At 43.5% G+C, this 18995-nt stretch overlaps 1 protein-coding gene across 1 annotated transcript in view; it reads right to left on the bottom strand.

Annotated features, from left to right (window-relative positions):
* Nucleotides 1–15318, bottom strand: part of GCLC (glutamate-cysteine ligase catalytic subunit) — a 32514-nt gene extending 17196 nt beyond the window's left edge. The window contains exons 1-3 of the mRNA XM_027455103.3: nt 15013–15318; nt 3281–3393; nt 1791–1973 (exon numbers count right to left, since the gene is read on the bottom strand). Of these exons, the coding sequence (XP_027310904.1) occupies nt 1791–1973; nt 3281–3393; nt 15013–15162 (446 nt within the window). The 5' untranslated portion in view covers nt 15163–15318. The remainder of the gene's footprint in view (nt 1–1790; nt 1974–3280; nt 3394–15012) is intronic.
* Nucleotides 15319–18995: the final 3677 nt, after the last annotated feature.

Below are 18995 nucleotides of genomic sequence, written 5' to 3'. Positions count from 1 at the left end.
AGTATTACTTTACCTCTGAAGACTAAATGCAGACCTTTTCAGTGGCCAAATCAGGAAACTGCACAGAATTATACAGAGTAAGTTCACATGTTTTAGGGCATTAGCACCTGTCATTAATAGTGACACACACTGGCATTCGGTGCCTCCGTTTCTCTACACATTGCTGGTTAACATTCAATTTCTGACATATGTAATTTACCCAGTTCTGCCCCCAACAAACCACCTCTGTTAAAAGGATGTACCTAACTAATAATTAGAGGTAGTTTCATGTGTTACACACAAGCAAATGTCACAGCAATTTGTGATTTTGGAACTTTGAAGAACCCCCTAATGGGAGAAACCTAGGAAGTAACAAAAAGTTACACCTATAAGGCATAAAATGCTGAGATATGAGCAAGAAAATCAAAATAAAACCCTCCTCTTTGGAGCCCTGGAGGATGTAACAACAGGAAAAAAATCCTGGAAAGTAAGTTAGCAAGACTCCAACGAACAAGGATTTGAATGGCAAAACAGTTAAAGGCAGAAATAAGAAATATGTTCTCCTTACACAGCCTAGGGAGAACAATCTCTGAGGGATGAAACTATGAATCATTCCAAAGATAAGTCATATGCAGACTGTACATATTATTTGCCAGCTTCTACTGAATGAAGTCTAATGTACTGTTTCCACAGTCATGTAAAAACTATTTATCTGTATCTCTTTAGTCCTTGTGAGACTGGATGTGAAATCTTTTATACAAAATTTATTGAAGTAATCTTTTTGTAATGTTGCAGGGCAAAAATGCAATTCTGCAACACACTGAAAACTGCTTAATATAGGAGTTTAAAAAAGCGCTCATTACTATAGACATATCTAGTCTAGTTCCCATAAAGAAGAAGCATAGTTTAATCAATAGAGAGATCTCAGGGTAGAATACATGAGGTATTTTGGTACCTGATTTTCGCTGCTAAATCACATTTTGTACTGTTCATGCTCTCGGCAACAATTCAGGGCGTTCTGTACTACACAAGAAACCAGCCAGTAAGGCCAAATGCTTCTGTTTTATTGCAGATTTTTTTTTTTTGAACTATTTTAGGCATAATTATCTTCATTCGTTTGACTGACCAGGCTAGTTCAAATGAACACATTAAATCCCCCCTCAGAATTATGTTTGAAAATCACAAAGTTCAGTTTCTCCTAGGCAATGTAGAACATCCTGAATGTACTTTTTCAAGAGTCTCCTTACAATAAGATGAAATCTACCCTTTGTAAGGATGTTATGACCTCAGGAAAGGTGCATTCCTTTCTAGATTCAATAAATACAGGACTATAGAAGCTTTACATCTCCGTTTTGTAAAGGTAATCACATTCCTTTTCTACTGTGTTCAAAATAATAAAAGGAAGTATGCATGTGCTTCAGTGAATATGTAGTATTAAAAAATAGATCAGGTTAGCCAAGTTTTATAGAACTGCTATTTATAAAGATCAAAGCTTGGAAAATCAGTAAATGGAAACCTTTACCATATCAACTCAAGATTGCAGGCTACTCTGCATACTATACTTTGTTATGAATAATCAGGTTTTCTCTCCTACTGCAAAACCATCATAGATTAGAAGCTTAAAAATATAAAAGATGCAGACTTATTTCTGTCTCACAGCAATAAAAAAAATCAGAAGACATGACTGGAACATTAACTATTTTAGTGGAGTCATATTTTGCTCAGTTTCATTGTACTGTTTAGCTATACAGTAAAAAAGCATATATGGAAAATAAGGAGACGGTGTTACACTTCTCAAACAACAATCTCACCTTGGAAAAGATGTCACAGTGCAAACGGCCTCATTTTCTTTCAGCACAGAGGCAGCCTCTTGCCTCCTTTTCCTCATGTTGTCTTGTACAGTGTTGAATTCAGACATGGTTCCTCCATATGGCTGCCCAGGTGTCCCTTCAATCATATAGCTTCCATATTCTGGTCGCCAGAGCGTTGGGTGGCTTTAAAAAATAAATAGCATTATTTAAGTATTTATGCAACTTCAAAAAAGATAGATTAGTATAAATTTCAGACAAAGGCAACTTGTAAGAAAAACCTCCAAAAGCTGATTATTTGGTGGAGTAGAGTGGTACAATGTACCTTCAAATGGATGGAATCACTTGGAGACAGTTGAGAGAAATTAAGGTACAATTTTTCCACCAGAAGTGTTGTATAATGTAGTAAGCAGAAACTGCCTGGGCTGACAGCTTCAGTGTCTGTCTCAAACTTTGTTTCTTGGGGTTGTAACATGCTACAGAAAAAGCCAAACAAATTATGCTCCATTTCTTATTCCTACTGCCTGTGGAAACCTGGTCAGATTTCACAAATTTATTGGGCTAATAAATGAAATCAAGTTTAAACACACCATTAACCCCTGAAAAGCATCTTTCTTTCCTGACAAGCCACCCCACCTCCATGGAGCACAAAGGCAGAACAGCATTGTCCCTACACTCCTCTGTACATGAATAGTTTGAAGCACAAAGTCTTAAAAGAAGAGAAATTGCTTCTTGTAGGCTTTCAACAGCTCCTCTACCCTGGAAGAAAAACAGGAAAGCCTTGCTGGATACCAGGCGTTCCTAGCAAGGAGCAGACAGGCCCAGGGCACAAAGGCCTTTTATCACCACAGCAGTTTCTCCAACTTCCTGTAAGCTTCTGGCTCTCTTCAGCCAAAACACTTCAATATCTCTGGTCTCATTCCTCTGCTTTGGAATAATACATCTGGTGCCATGAATTAGAAGGAAATTTGCAGTTCCCTGGCTAGCTGAAGTAGGGATATGATCCACTTATCACTGCAAACTCCACAGGAGAGGATGGGGAAGAACTGCCCTGCCACCTTACGCCCAGCCTTCTGCCAAAAATGGGACAGTGTTCCTACAGATAGCAGCTCTCTTTACACAGACCTCATTCGCTCCTGTAGCCAGGGATGCATGGCTCAGTCCACACACACACTTCAGCAGGGAAGGAAGGTCTGGTATACAATTACTGAGTACACACAGACAAAACCATAGCAGGACAAAACAAATACTTAAACTGCAGCTTCTGTAGGCTCACCATTACACCCTTCATTTTCACAAGGCATAACATGAAAGGTGCACAGACTGCCTGCAGGTGCACTCAAAGCCTTTCACTTCCTGCACCCCAGTTTAATCTGCAAATATTGGTACTGGTGGTTTATGGTTTTAGAGCAGACTTGAAAGTTAGGTTAGTTGAACAAAATTCTGTACGGTATTGTAATGGGAAGAAAAAGTAACAGGAAACAGCTACTCACTTGGGGTTTATCTTCTCCCCCTTGTCTTGCAGCGTCTGAAGAACTTCTTCGCCACACAGCAGTAAGCGTACTTTCTTATTCTCATGGTCAAATTTTACTAGCATATACTCCACCTTGTAAATAATAAAAACAAAACAAACAGTTAAAGGATGGGATTTTCTTCACACACAAATTCATTGGCACTTGAATTTAAGTACCAGCTATAACGGGATGGCAGACGTCAGACTGGACTTCACCTCTAGAGAGGCTTAAAACCATGGCTAACTATGAATGTGGTAAACAATGCTGAAGAAGACAGCTGCTTGTTCATTTCATCTTGAATGAAGAACTGAAAATTCCTTGAAATCTGATTTGAAAATCCTCAGTTTTTAACTGTGGTCACTTCAGAGATTCTGAATTTACATTTGCCTCCATTATTGGCGTTATTTGCTAAACCATGCAAACTATTAACCACAAGCGTGCCTCTGTCATCCCATGGGTTACAGTCTGCAGCTGACTAAAATAAAATAAAATAAAAAAGATAAACTCTCACTTAAAAACAGGATGTCCATTTACATTAGCCACTTGTTGGAGCTATAAACCCTACAGCCACAGAGCCTCAGTTACAGCACAGAAAGCCCAGGGTTGTAACAAACGGCACCAGCCCTGCCATAAATACACTCCAGCTCTTGGTAGAGCACTGGGGCTTCCACCCCTTCTTGGTTCAGCCTTGCTTCCACGGCCCTTCTTGCCTCCCTGCCCCACAGCACCTTGCTCCAGGCCTCTGCATGTCCCCGGGGCTGTCACCTCCACCCGCTCCTGGCACCACACTGGTGGAGAACTTGACCCAAGAAGTCACTAAAGAAAGCGGTGCCAGTGCTGTGCCCCAGATCTGAAGGAAATGGTTTTTGCCCAACAGAGATTACCTGAAAGCCATCAGACCCGGAACACCCACATTTCAAGCCTTCTAATCTTGACGCATACTTGCTATCAAAACTCCCTTAAGGCCTTTTAGAGCACCACCTGACAGCCACCTGGACATTATAACCCTCCGATACTGACTGATATAACTATTTCCTGACACATATTTGGAAGGGGATGCTTTGCCTGCCAAGTAAAATCAGAAATCATACATGGAAATGCATCACAAGGGCTGTGAGAACTCCTGGCTGGCCCAGCAGTGATACACAATGCTTTCTGTTTGTAGCTCTCAAACCCCTGCTTCCACGACTAATCTAATGCAAACATCAAGCTCAAGTTGTGAACTGTAAATCCACTGCTAGAATTTATCAGTCTTTGTGCTGTGCTATTCAGTCATGTTTTCTGACTTTGTGTAGGATGCCATCCAGCAGTACTTACTGAACTCAGCTGCTTCGATGCCAGAGGCTCAGACTCACCACGACACAGATTTTGGAGCTGCTGGGTCCAAGCTGGCAGCAACTTCTTTTTGTACAGAAGTCTGTGAGTATAGGAAAACAGCCTGCCAAAGCACAGGAAAGCTTGGTGCAGTGCTTTCCAGCATACTGTAAGTGGATTTGTGGGCTTCCCAGTCTTTGGTTACTTTGGCATTCACAGAAGAGTTGTTGCTAGCCGCAGTGACAATGAATGTAATCCTCTGTTGGGATTTGTGATTAAATCTGAAACAGCATTACCCGAGAATGTTTGTAATTCTACAGAATCTGATTAGACAAATCCTGCAGGGACTCATTGAGCAATTATGCATGTTCTCAGTATTTTTTAAGATCAAATCTTAATCCCCTAAAGAAAAATGATTTCTAGTTTCCGTGCAAGATGCTATTTCTTTGCACAGCATGTTTTGTGGTTTGTGTGTATTGTGCCACAACAATCTACTCGAGATAACTGCAGACAACAGTCAACCAGAACGCACTCGAGCACTGATTTAGTTATTACCAAGTACCAGTCTCTCACTCTCAAGTGACACTTGACCCCTGATTAGTGGGGATATAAAAGGACTTTTTTCACACCTTCTTGTTTTCCTACCACATCTCTTTCTGCTTTGGAAAAGCTTCAGCCAACTTATCCTTGCTCAGACCCAGCCCGAACTAGTGGATACATAACTAGTGGTACAGAAATGCAGTTCTCCAAGTTATAAAGACAGACGTGTGACAGGATATATTGAGCCTGCTGCCCTCCTGGCATCCCACCATGCAGTCCTTGTGGTGCCTTCAGGAAGGACTGAAAGCAGGAACATGGCAGAGTAATTGCAGCTGTGTCTGAGAGACACCAAAGGCCAACATTTGTCCACTATTCTAATTTATGTTCCTGTGATTAGCCTCCTATCTCAGTAATCCCTCTCCAAATCTAATTACAAGCTGGTAGAGTGAACACTGTACTTCTCTATAAGCTGTATTATATACAGCTTAAAAGTTTCACAAAAGAAAATTAGCCAAAAGAATGTAAAGAAGCATTAAGCCAAGAAGGCAACAAGAAAGAAACCAAAACGTTTCATGATCTGAGTGCTGTAGTGAATATATTTCATTTATGCAAACAGCTTTAGAAACAACTGCTACTCTTGCCTCTGGAAACATTTGACTAAACCTTCAAAGTTGTCTTCACACACAGAAGATCTGCCATTAATTTTAATGAGAAAAGAAGAAAGCTTCAGACAGCTGCCAACGATTCTGAGTAACCCACAGAATATCTTGCCAACAGAGGGACCGACTGAATGGGCATCCTTGAAGAATTTTATTTAAGCTCATCAAAAGATTTAGCCTCCAGCTAGAAAAAGGGAAACAAATTCACAGTTCACACATTTTTACATTTAACTTCAGCTCTTCGTTTACAGACTTTGCACATGTTTTTTATCCACAGTGAAGTTCAGAGAGCTGCGGCCTAGCTGAAAGCATCAGTATGCCCATGAGAGCTTTGACTCTGAAGGCCAAGTGTGTGGGGCTTCACCCAGCCTTTGTAATTCATCGTTTTGCCAGACTCCTTTATAGTTCACTTTTCTCCCTGTTTTTAACTAGTCTACCTGCAAGGGAAGTGCACCTTGCCACTCACTGTAAGGAAGGCAGACACCATGGACCGATGGGCCCAGCTGGGGCTCCTGTCCCAAAGCAAACCAAACCCTAGATGTCTCTCTTCTCCCGCCAGAACGCACAGTATGAGGAGGAAAAAAGCCTGCCACTTGGCTCCCTCCTGCAGAGAGGGGTGTACAACCTTGTTTCAGTGGTCTAAACCCTCCGAACAGCAAGAGTCTGTCCAGCTCACAGAAGTGTGGTGGACACCTCACCAGGAGAAGGACAAGACCTTGGCCAAGAAGATTGCGAAGTGAAAGCTGTAAATCCCTCCACATATACAACAAACCTAGGAAAAAAAATTAAAGTTAAATGCATTCAAATGGCAAATAAATTCTCCATACAAAATAAATAATATTCAAGGGCAACTGATCTACCTCTGAGACAAAAACTGTTCTTTACCAGCTTCCTTCAACTACCAACCTGCAGGATACTGCAACTACAGAATATTTCCACATCAGTTTCACTCCGTGGCCTTGTCTTCTAAGAGGGAGGCCTTCACCAGCAGCTTGCTGTCAGGACAGTACCTAGAATAGCCTTGCTTCATTTGTCAGGATTACTTCTCATAGCTGGCTACTGGAGAAATGTCAGGCTTTCAAAATTCTTAATGCTGCTTCTGTAAATATGACTGCAAACAAGACCTTGAATCACCCTCAACTGGGGAAGAGCCAAACCACTCTCCCCACACGAAGCCAAATAGTTGTTACTGGACTTGCCCGGCAGCAACATGAAAGCTAATAGTCCTCTGAAAATGGGCGAGCATGTCTAAAGCTGTGTTTGAGTGCTAGAGTTCACAGAGTTTTATTTGACCATAATTGCATGTATTCTTCCTGCAGAGAACTCGCTGCTTAAGCCTGAAGAAATATCCGTCAAGCAACTCTCCAGCAACAACGCTACGAGCTGAGGAGGACTTAAGCTGATGCAAGTCCCACAGGGTATCATTGTCCAAATACACACCTGGGCAGCGGCCAGTTTCCCGGTATCAGCTCCCCTCCCAGCACACAACTAACACCGTTATGCCAGGTACACCAGGAACAAAGCCTGGCTAACATTTGGGCAAAAGCCTTTGCTCCAGAGCGTAGTTACCCAGGTGCTTTTAGCATACCAACTATTTGCCACGAGGCACGTCTGTACGTAAATACACAAGTAGGAATTTGGTCTCGCAGCTCGGTAAGGTCAGACATGAGGTGCTGAGCAGGCTGAGATTCTAAAACAGAGGAAGATACGTCAATAAGAGTTATCTGAAAAGGAGCTGCTTTTGAGAGGAAAGCGGGCAAGTTTGCATGCTCTCTGCCCTGTCCATCCTCCTGGGAAAATCAGCCCTGTGCACTCGCCTTTTACCTGGGCTTCTGATCGCCTGCCTCTGGCTAGACCTGATCACAGATGAGTCACTGGAGACACAGCAGAGTCCCGGATGACTCACAGCCGACCCTTCTTCCTAGAATAAAATCTTAGTGATGCTTTCTTCCCTAGCAGTGCCTTCACTGGGCAGCCACTGCCACAGGGATCTGGAGCAATTGCTGGAGTCACCTTATAATGCCAGCTCTCTTTATGCATACTTCACCCCTGGCCTGGAGCTTTTAAGAAAGATCTGAGGTTTTTCCTGACTTTTCTTGGCTTTTGCTAACTATTCCCAGAAGCCACTAGAACATTTAATTCACATCTCTTCATGTAGTATGCCTCATATATTTACGTACACAATAAATAAAAAAGGCAACCTTTCCTCTCAAGAGCCTCAAACAAAACAAAACTCATTTAACCAGTTATTAAACTACATCATAGCAAAAAACGTAATTCCTGATACATTTATTGGTCAGTTAATGCATCATTAACATGCCACATATCATTAAAATACCAGCCTACAGAAGAACAAAGTTTTAATAACCTGACTGCTCATCAAAAGACCTCTACCACAAGTATTCAGTGCTAACAAGCAAAAAGTAGGTTTTTCTGTAAGCACACGTACTTACAATATATGTAGAGTTTTTTAAACACAGCTATTTTCTCACCACTGCTGTCATAAAACGTGGAGCCACAGTAATAACCAGATCATGATGCACCTTTAATGAAATGTTTACTGGCCCACAAAGGGCAGCCTAACCCCCGAGGGAATGAACTTATGAGGAAAACAACTCTGGGATCGCAGCAGAAGCCATTTTCCCCATTTCTCATCAGCAAGCCTCCAAACTGCTCAATGGCACAATGCAGAGCACTCCCATGCTCATGGGATTACAATGGCTGTTTTCTGTTGTAAAACATTTTTATTTTTAAATCTGCTACTCACACTTATTTTCTGAAGTGCTTAATTTTGATCAAGCAGACTCCAAGTGGCTAATCCAATAACCAAAGCAGTCTGCAGCTCTACACAAAACCAACCTACAGAAATTGTGCACTAAAAACCAGTAACAGTAACAAAAAAAAAAACAAACAGCATAACCAATGTTCATTACATTGAGTTTGTACAAACCTGAAGTACTTTTATACCACACTATGATGACCACAGATACAGAAGAGGATGCAGCACTCCTCATCCCAGGCGACCCAAGCATCCCCCATGAAGTGCTGCTGCCCGCTGTCCTCCTGCTTGCCGACATCAGGGCTGCAGATTTTCTTCTTTTGCATGTGATAGAACACAACTAAAGGATGTCCTGCGCTGCACATACCACAAACCAGGAAGCTGGGTTATTGAAAACTAAATTTAGAGGTCATAACTCTTTGCATGCGTCTCCAGAACAAGATGTGGCACATTAGAGAACAAGGTGCCTCCTCTTTGACTGCTGCACTGCGTCACATCTGAGGTAAGACTGTAAAAGACAGGATAATGTTTAGATTTCTGTAGCAAGAGCAAATTTATGGCACTCATGGATTTTTAGATTTAAGACAAAAAGGCACAAGTGTTTTTGGCACAACTATTTTCTAATCCACACAAGCTAGATGTTTTAATAGACTAACAGCAAACCATCTCCAACTGTGAAGCAAGACATTGCAAGCTTCCAAGTTTCCTCTTGCATCACAAAGAGAGAAAAAAATAAAAAAATCCTTCCTGTACTCATCCTTCCTACTCAGCTTTTCTAACACTATTAACTAAAACAATGCATCTGCACAGCACGAGGAGGAAGTCCCGTGGCAAAAGAGGAATTATGCTGAAGCAATAGACAGTAACTCCATGACAAGATTATAACAATTCATTTGACATCCACAAAAGGCAGGAAGTTCACTGTGAACAGAGTATTTCTCTATCTGAAATACAACCAGCGGATAATTAAAATTCCTCTTATTGAGATCTGCGATTGCAGAGGAGGAAATCAATGCGTATCACAGGGCTTGGTCACTATTTATGACAAATTACAGCTTGTTTATGGAAAATAAGCAATTAAAAAAACCTTTCAAAATGTTTTCCATGAATTGCAAAATTAGCTTTAGTTTACAGTGGGATGCTTTTTTCTATTTGCTGCAACATTCAGTCTAGTTCAGCCCAATACCAGTAGGATTAGACTAATAAACTTTATGAAAGCAATTCCAAACGAATAGAGAGCAGTTTATAGAAGAAAAGTAAAAGCAGAAGCATAACATGAGCAGAAACAAGGACTGGAAAAGACGTAAGGCAAAGGACCTATAGATATATCCGCATTTTCATCTGCTAGGATTGGAGTTGAGAATTGCTTTTGCTTTCCTATCAGCCTGGGGTAAAGAAAATATCACGATGTACAAATGCTTTTATTTTTATTTTTAGTAGTCAGGGACAGCTTCCCAAATCCCAGCCCCTTCCTGTTGCTCTGGAGCTAAACTTCTCAGATGTTTTCTCTCTAAATCTAAACTTCTATGTTTTCTTCAGCATAATGGCTCTAGACTTGTGGATATTAAGTATTTTGCAGTTTTCTTCCTGTTTGTTTGCTCCCCTTTTTTTGCAGCCTGGGCAGTTTTAAGCTCAGGACAGGCCACTCTAGCAATACCAGGTATAAAGAAACTTAATAGAAACCCATGTTTGAAGTTCGTAATTTCCATAAATACAACCACTAAATAGAGGTTATCACTTCACGCATGTTTTGAGAGCTGGAAGCTTTAGGTTCAGTTCCGTTTAGGCGTTTCCCACAGGATTAAGGCAGGGCAGAGAGGTAGTACAACAACTATCAGCCGACACAGCCACTGTAGCCACACCTGCTGCTTGTTCTAAAATAAAGGAAGCACAAATTATTTGTAAACAAACAACGTCAGCCTCCCTTTATCTAGTCAAAGCTCCAAGTGTGATCAGGCAGACACATGAGGGATAATCAAATGGCTCACGAGTGCTGCCCTTCCTCACGCAGCGGGCACATAGGCTAGGACAGCCACCATCCAGAGGCATCCAGACACGCTGCATCTGGCAGGGGGCCATCACGGGGAATTTCTGCATGAAAGAAATTGAAAAATGCATTCCGTGGGGGGAATTTTGCTGGGGGAGGGGGGAGACCAGAAGCCATTGCCCTTAAAGTGACAAGGGCTCAAACTAAAACAATATATATACTATTATCTAAGTGGTTATGGACATATATCTTGCAGCATGTGGATATAAAAACACGTTTTGAATAAAAAACATAATAAACTGTATGCTTGTCATCCACCTGAGTGTCCACCTTAGCTTTAAAGCTATCACGTGGCATCCTATTCCACAGGACACCCAGACTTCATGAAGTAATTATCTTAAAAGGACATCTGCTGCTTTTCTGCTCCACTAGCTTACCCAAATTTCTTGTAAAATGAGAAAAGCTGAACGCTTTTCCTGCACACCGTGGTGCTCTCTGAACCTGTTCCTTTGAACAGTCAGTGTCTTTTCTCGTCTCCACCTGAATTCCTCTTTGCGTTCAGTTTTGAGCAAGTGTGTCTCTCTCTAGGCCTCTTTATTGTCTTTTAGAGGAGCAGTAACCAAACCTTCACCTGTGTGTTTTAGGGACAGGAGCTGTACTTATTTCCTGCAGTAGGTGAGCTAGATTCATCACTGTTAAAAACACTCTGGACTGTTCCTGGATTTACAGGAGTAACAGACATCAAACAGGAGCCTCAGTGTGTGCGCATCTGAACCCCACACCGTGTGCTTCAGTGGCAGCAAGTATTTCACCAGTCTGAAAATCCACGGGCTGTGATGCAGTGTCGCTGAGCACTGTGCTGTTGCTGCCCTGAAAAACACATACAGGCTGTGAACAGCAAGATGTTAATGCTGTAGCTAGGTCCCTGGGAAAAAATCGTTCAGAAGGAAATCGTTCAGAAGGAAAAGGAGCTCTTCTCACAGCCCAGGCTTTCCTTAGGAAAAAGGAGAAAACTTTAAAGATTGTCTCACCAGGAGGAATACCTGTGGGTCATTGTGGTAAGAGACCTTTGGTTTCTCTTCTTGCAGTGTCTGAGAAAGGCTGCTTTGCTGCTTGCATTAGGAAGTGCTGAGCAGCAAGTGGTCATTTTTTTCTAATGCATTATATGGTATAATTAAAAAAAACTAATGAACAAGGAGCAGAGTAAATCGAAAGTAAGAAGAAAGATAAGGAAAGAGTACAGATCAAAAGAACATAAAAGAAAGGACTGAGAAAGAAACAAATGCAGAAAGAAAAAAAGAAAAAAGTCAGGAAGATTTCAGCTTGCAAGCAGCAGTGGCACATTTTTCACAGTGCCTCATGGAATTCAGCATCAAACCCATTTTAAAGATGGCCAAATTCCACGTTCATTTTCCACGAAGACAACAGCTCTCTACAAGCTGAAGATGCCTGTTATGTTCCGTGCCCCAGCGCTGGCAGTAGCCAGCCCCATGCCACAGCAGGGTCATTACGTCCAACTGCACTGAACAAGGCCGGGCAAGTCAGATTGCCCTTTAATTCACGTACATTTTCAAATAAAGCCATGTTCTGCCCATGCTTGCTTTCTACAACCCTCCTTCTGAGGGGATCTCCCTCTAGCATACTTTTCTCAACACTTCCGCAAGCCGAAGCAGCTCTCCCTTCCTCTCTACAGTATTTGCTCCCTTCAACTTCTCTTTTCCAACTCTTCTGCCCAGTTCAGACAGGGATTCAGCCTGCAGAGCAGTCAACCTGTCCCTTTTAGCAGTTAAACAGAGTAGAAAAACTTGAAGTATCCCATACATGCACTCATGTGTGTGCCTGCACACGTGCACGTTGATGTCCTTGCAGACTCACATGCACACAGCACAAAGGATGGAGCTGAGTTAGCCGAGAGCCTCCCATTCCACTTGTCTGATCCCAGCATCCGCATTAAGCTGCAAAGGGAAATTTAAGCAACATCCGTCAGCTGCAGGAATGCAATCAGCAGACACGAGGTGCTGTGCAGCACAGGAGGTTTGCTGTGCACACGAACCAGCTTTCCAGAAGAAAAGATGGGAAGCAACAGAATAGGCTTTGCTTTACTAACATCTGCCAAGCATCCCCAACGTAGTACCGGCTACCTCTGCTGGACTTGTAAAACACAGCCATGAAAAGGTTCAAGTTTTTTTTTCCTCATTTGCTGCATGAGGAAAAAAAATATTAAAAGACAATCTAATGACTCCTTACTTTGGAAACTCACATATGAGCAGACGCTGCTGTGTGGGAAACAAAGATGTAAACACGAGGAAAATGTGCGACAGTACTTGCAGACCTATTTGCTGCCCAACTTCTGTGGGCATTAAGGCAAGGATAGGAAGGAGGGGGTTGATGAGGGATAATAAAATAGCCCAGTATTTTGTATTTCCCACTGCCAGGAGAAGCAAAGCATAAACAGGGAGGCCAACGATCAGTCTGAAACTAAATGAGGCAGAAGGACTAATTAAGAGGCAGAGGACCTTCACCTGCAAACATGGGTTCAAAGAGACCTTTAGGAAGATTTTTTAAGCAAGTCTTATTCTGTGCTACACTTGTGGCTTTTTTTTTTTTTAAAAAAAAAAAATGTTGCAAAAACTTTGTGGTTGTAGAAAACAGTCCAAAACATAGAGACCCCCCAGAAAACAGGATTGTTTTGGTAAACCCCTTGGTTCTCCTACTACAAGGCATTACAAGGGCACTAACTAGACAATCTTTAAAATAATCACATTACAGTAGAAGACAAACTTAGCAGGCATTATGAAAATTGGGTTTTCCTCCTAGCAGTCATTAAAAACAAAGCAAAACAAGGTACCTTTTGCCAAACCTGGTCTCAGTAACATCTTGGGAATACAAAAGTAATTTTCTTTACCCTGATTTCATCGCTACCATTATGTGAGGCCTGTCATCTTCATTCTTGATTTCTATCTTCAAGAGTTTTTCAGACAAGAGCAAACCCTCGGGCTATGACTTCACACAAGAAGGTCGAAGGGCACAGAAGGCTTTTTCATGAAAATTGTCCAGCTAGTCAGCTGAATCATCTAAGCAGCATATAAATGTGGCTATCTAATAACTAGCTATTTGCAAGAAAAATGAATTTACGGTTTTCCCCACTACCTACAGCACAGCTGAGCAAGTTGTAGAGACGGGTATGTTTCTGTGCTCGCAGAGCAGCAGACAGGCAACGAGCCTCTGCTATGCTAGTACACTCCTAAATGCTGTTACATAAAAAATTGCACAATACGGCAGAATAAAGATAAATTGCCACACCTAAGATTAGTATCATTTGCTAAAGTAATGTGTAGATTATGAGCCCAGTTACTCGAACTGCTGAGTGTTCACAGTCGCTTTGAACGTGGCTCCAAGCTCCTTGTGGAGTGTGGCAGCAAATCATACTGCCCTTAAAATTTTGCCCTATCACCCCGGGCAGGACAAAACGCGAGTCTTGTTAAAGAGCACCACGCTTTACCATGCAGAAATGCTTCAGTAAGCTCTCTGCCACGGCAGGGATGAGGTTTGGAGGGTGCAGCCCTGCTATATGGCCAGGCTCACCAACAACGAGCTGCTGCTGCAAGGGGCACTCTTGCTCGGCCCTTTCCTCCACAAGTTCCCGTTACTTTCCCTACGTTAACTTGCTGGATCTCGCAGGGGAACAGCAGAGCCTGTGCTGAGGAAAAAAAAGCCAGCCTAAAAAGCTGGATGGGGGCACAGCTTTCGGCTGGTTTGTCTCCTCGGAGCAGGAACCCCAGGGAGAGGAGGGGAGCTGAGCCGAGCCAGCTTGCTCGCAGATCGACCTGGGCTGCATGATGAAACCCTCCAGCTAAGCCTCAGAGCCACAGGGACACCGTCAGCTCCGGTTTTATTCCTGATCCCATGTGTGTGTGTGGCTGTCAGCCCAACCTCACAGCTGTGTACTGAAGGATCCCAAACCCACACCGCTCCGGCTGCGAGACCCTACAGCACGCAGCGGCCACCCCACAGCGCAACTCCCCTCACAGGGCGGCTTTTTATGGCGCAAAGCCCCCAAACCTCACTTTCTCCTCTGGAGAGCGGCTCCTCGGCTCGGGTGCGCGCCCCGCTGATGTCCCACAGCCTGTCGGTGGGACGGGGCATGTCGGCGACAGGGCATGTCGGGGGGCAGCGAGCGAGGCCCCAGCTCTCCCCGCCAGGCTCTATCGCGACAGGCCAAGCCCCCGCGGCTCCGATAACGCCAACAACAGCGTTAATCGCGGCTCTCCCCTCCCTCCCCCCCGCATTATTTCGGCGTTTTACAGCCCCGCGCCCCCCCCCGCGGCACCTGCGCGGTGCCGGAGGAAGAGGCAGGGAGGAAGAGGAAGGCGGGGGGGGGATGAAGGAAGGAAGGAAGGAGGGAGGGAAGGAAGGAGGGGGTGCCGCTCACCTCGTCGCCCCACTTGAGGACGTCCTTGTGGCGGTCGCGCAGGGCGCGGTAGATGTGCAGGAACTGCAGGATGCCGTGCTTCCGCACGTGCTCGGCGTGTCGCCGTGTCTCCTCCCAGCTCAGCGGCGAGCCCTGCGACAGCAGCCCCATGCCGGGCCGGGCAGGGTGGCAGGGATAGGGACGGGGACGGGGACAGGAGCAGGGCTGCGGGGCGAGCCGCGAGGGGCAGCGGCAGAAGAAGCGGCGGCGGCGGCCAGCCCGTGCCCGGCGCCACACGTGATGGCGGCGTCGGGCCGTGACTCAGCACTTGGCGCCGCTCGCTCCGCCCCGCAATGCCGGGCCGGGCGTGGTGCTGCTGCTGCTGCTGCTGCTGCTGGGGCCTCGGGTGGGCCAGAGCGGGGTGGTGGGGTGGGTTAATAGCGGTTGTTTGGTCTGGAGGGGGAATAAAGGTGTTTGGAAGCGAGGCTTGTGTGTGCGGTCTCTCTACTAGGGGGGGGGCGGTGGGGGGGGTGAGGGAGGTGGAGGGGCTGGGGGCAGGGGAAAGGGAGAGCAGCCAGGCCGGGCCTGGCACGAATGGCAGCTGAAAAGACAAAAAATGGGTGAACGGCCACCCCCTCCTGCAGGGGTGAGCTTCTGCACCGACACACTTTGTCAATATAGCCCCTAGCGCTACAGCCAAGTGGCCTCAGTGAGGGGCCTCAGTGAGTGCCTCAGTGAGGCACTTGAGTCCTCTTGAGACATACACGCATACATATTTCAGATTTAGAATGAGATTCCAACTTGTTACACGCTTAACATGCTCAGATGCACGGTCTGATTTTCAGGTGGTGCTGTGTGGAGTCGGGAGTTGGACTCGATGAGCCCTGCAGGTCCCTTCCAGCTCGGGATATTCTGTGCTCCCTGTGTCTGCGGTATCAGAAAACACGATAAATAATGGTATATTCAGGTGATCCTCCAGTTAATGGGCTTTTCTCAGGCTGCAAAGTGAAGTACAGCCAGCACGTTAGCACAGCTTGGCCTGGGGAAAATTTCTTCCTCAGTCCCAAATCCAGCCATCACCGTGAGCCTGGATATGTGAGCAAGGGGGGTCAGCCAGGAATGTAGAGCTGTGTGTAGGCAGGAGGACATCTTCTGGGTGTCACCTTGGCCAGGCTGATGTTCCTGATGAAAAAGGATGCTTCTGTGGTAAAGGGGCTACCAACTGTCCTAGCTAAGGGTCCCAACTAAGAGCTCCTAAAACGTGGACAGTGTACAGAAAGCTGTTACATATTTTTTAGAGATCAGAGCATACCTCTGAAAAGAAAAAAAAAAAGTGCATACGGATGTTTTGAATGGATGGAACAGGACTCAGAAAGATACCCCATCTTCCCAAGCCAGTTCTGGTCAGGCTGCAGCACCCAAGTGAGCACCCTCTTGTGCCAAGAAGAGGCCTGGCTATGAAGAGGCTAAAAATAAGTTCATTATCTGAGAGCTGCCTCGAAGGGAACCTGGACAACATTCATCTCAGCAAAGAGGAAGGAGGGAAATGTCATGTTGGGTATTTTAGATTTGATACAAAATAGAAGAAGGGCTGTATCAGTGTTATTGAAAGTGTTTTCTAAATGAAGAGACAGAAAAAAGGAACGGAATGTTACATGAAGAGAAAGACTTGCTTCTGAGAAGAGTGTCCTTTATGGGTACCATTAAAAAGCGAGGGCTATAAGCAAGTCTGCAAAGGGAAATTCATTCTGCCTGAGCCCTAGTTTTTCCTTCTATTTACACAGCTATTTCTTCGTAGGCCTTTGAGAAAAGCATGGCTGGTATGCAGTAGGATTGCATAGTTAAGGGTTTGAGGATTAGTAGAATATTTAAAATGTGGTACAGCCTACTAATGGATTAATTATATTATTAGATATTTCATTAACTGAATGACTATTGACAAAAATTGCCTAATTGTCTTTATTCCAGGATACGAGGTACCTCAAGGATAGTACAGGCTCCCAACACATTAAAATAATAAATCTAAAATGCATTAGTGGAAAGTAGAAAACAGTAAAGTAAACCCACTTCAATTTAAAATGTTTTGTATCTTGGGTTATTTTTTTAATGACTAAACTTTGCATAAAAAGGGCAGCATTGGCAAAACCATTACAACAAGAACAGCTGTGACCACTATAATTACAATTCCAGGTTTCATTTCTAATGCACTAGTTTTATGACTTTTTTAAAACTCATGGTTTTGGCTAAGATTTTCATTACTGATCTCTAACTTGAAAACAATTCTGTTGCTGGTACAGTTGTAGATCTGGAGAAGGCCAGTTGAGTTTGGAGGAAAAGAAAACAATCTTTTCCTCCAGCTAAAAAATCCCACAAATTTCTCATTTCTGAAAAATCATAAGTCAAAAAATCTTACAATTGGCAACAAAAGCCTGGTGAAGTGTATCCCTCATGTGAAAGGCAACTTCTACTTTATTTTTAGTCTGAGAGGACAAAGAGACTTTATGCACTGCCCCGTGTGTTTGAGGCCAATTGCACCAAAGGATGAAGATTCACATGTCAGTGCCACCATGCTGCCACCTTGTCTTATTTTTTCCATAACTTTAAGGTCCAAATGGAGCACCTGAGGAAGGGCTGTGCTGCTGAGAGGGAAGTCTGTGAAAGAATGGGGTATTTGTTATGATCCCAAGGTGCTTTGAGTACACCGCTGTGTATTATTGACTGTAATTGTTCTGTACGTTTCCAGCAACATACACAAATTTTCCAAACTACAGTCAGCTTTATGATAATGCAGGGTGCAATTAGGCAGTGTCTTCATCTCTTCAGCTGACCGCTAATGCTACTCTTCGTCCTGAAATTCAAGAGCACATTTTCAGTGGCTGTCTCTCCACGGTTATTTATGTTATGCTAATTCTTGAGTTATTTCAGTGTCACTATCCACTTTCTTTTTCCCCTCATTCTTGTGTGCCTTATCAACTATCAAGCTAGTACACTGTTTATAACAGAAAACCAAGATACTTTCCTTCTGCACCAGTAAAACTGATAAAAATGTAAACTCCTTTCTCACATTGTAATCTTTGGCCTAACAGTGTGACAAATCTGCTTTGTTTATGAGGTGTTTACTGTCTTCAGCTGAAGCTCTTTTTTCCTTCAGTTCTAAAAGTATGTGTTCTGGCAGCGTTGGGGTATATGTAGCCTTTTTTCTTTGTAGGGGACTGTGGCATGGAGGAGGAGTACAAGCTATTCTAATGCTGATGGCATCACATGCAGAAGTATTCATTTATGCATAGCATAAAACATGACTTCAAGACACACAAGCATTGTGTAATATTTGCATATGTCCAAAATGTTGTATAATTATTTCCAGTACAGTTAATATGATGTATAATTGCTTTCAGGGCACATACTATGAAAAAATAAAGCTTCTCCAGCCATCCACTGTTGTAGATGGTGTGATGAGTTTAGCTCAGAACTAACATCCCCAACCCCAAGACATGACTGCTTTCGCTGGACAGTCCAAAGGAAAATCTTTTGAATTCATCTTTGAAATAAATTGTTTGCTAGAAAAGTATTTCATGGAGAAGAAATACTTCCTCCTGAAAAACATCCTTTACCTAAACTTAGTAGCATGGAATTTTTATAAGGCAGACTCAGTCCAAATTCCACTTTAAGCCTTCCCTTTGCTCCAAGAAGATCTGTTTTATAACTGGGCCAAACCACTTTATTAGTTCCTTGTCTCTTGAGCAGCTGCTTTTCAGCCCCAGCTAGGGACTATTCCCAGTTCCTGAAACTGTATCTACTTACCGCACAGCAAATTACCATTTATTTGGTAAATGTGACCAGGGAGTGTGACTTTAGTGCATTTTCAATGTTTTATTTATTTATTTATTGATATTTAATTTGTTTGTTTTACTTTGGGCTCAAATGAAGCTCTAATCAAATTACATGTCCCGTTAAATACATATCATCTGTTCCTTTTTGTTCTCCTTGCTCTGATTTAGAACAGA

This window comes from Anas platyrhynchos, chromosome 3 (assembly GCF_047663525.1).
Source record: "Anas platyrhynchos isolate ZD024472 breed Pekin duck chromosome 3, IASCAAS_PekinDuck_T2T, whole genome shotgun sequence".
Lineage (NCBI taxonomy): Eukaryota > Metazoa > Chordata > Aves > Anseriformes > Anatidae > Anas > Anas platyrhynchos.
This window is presented reverse-complemented; position numbering and strand designations above follow the sequence as displayed.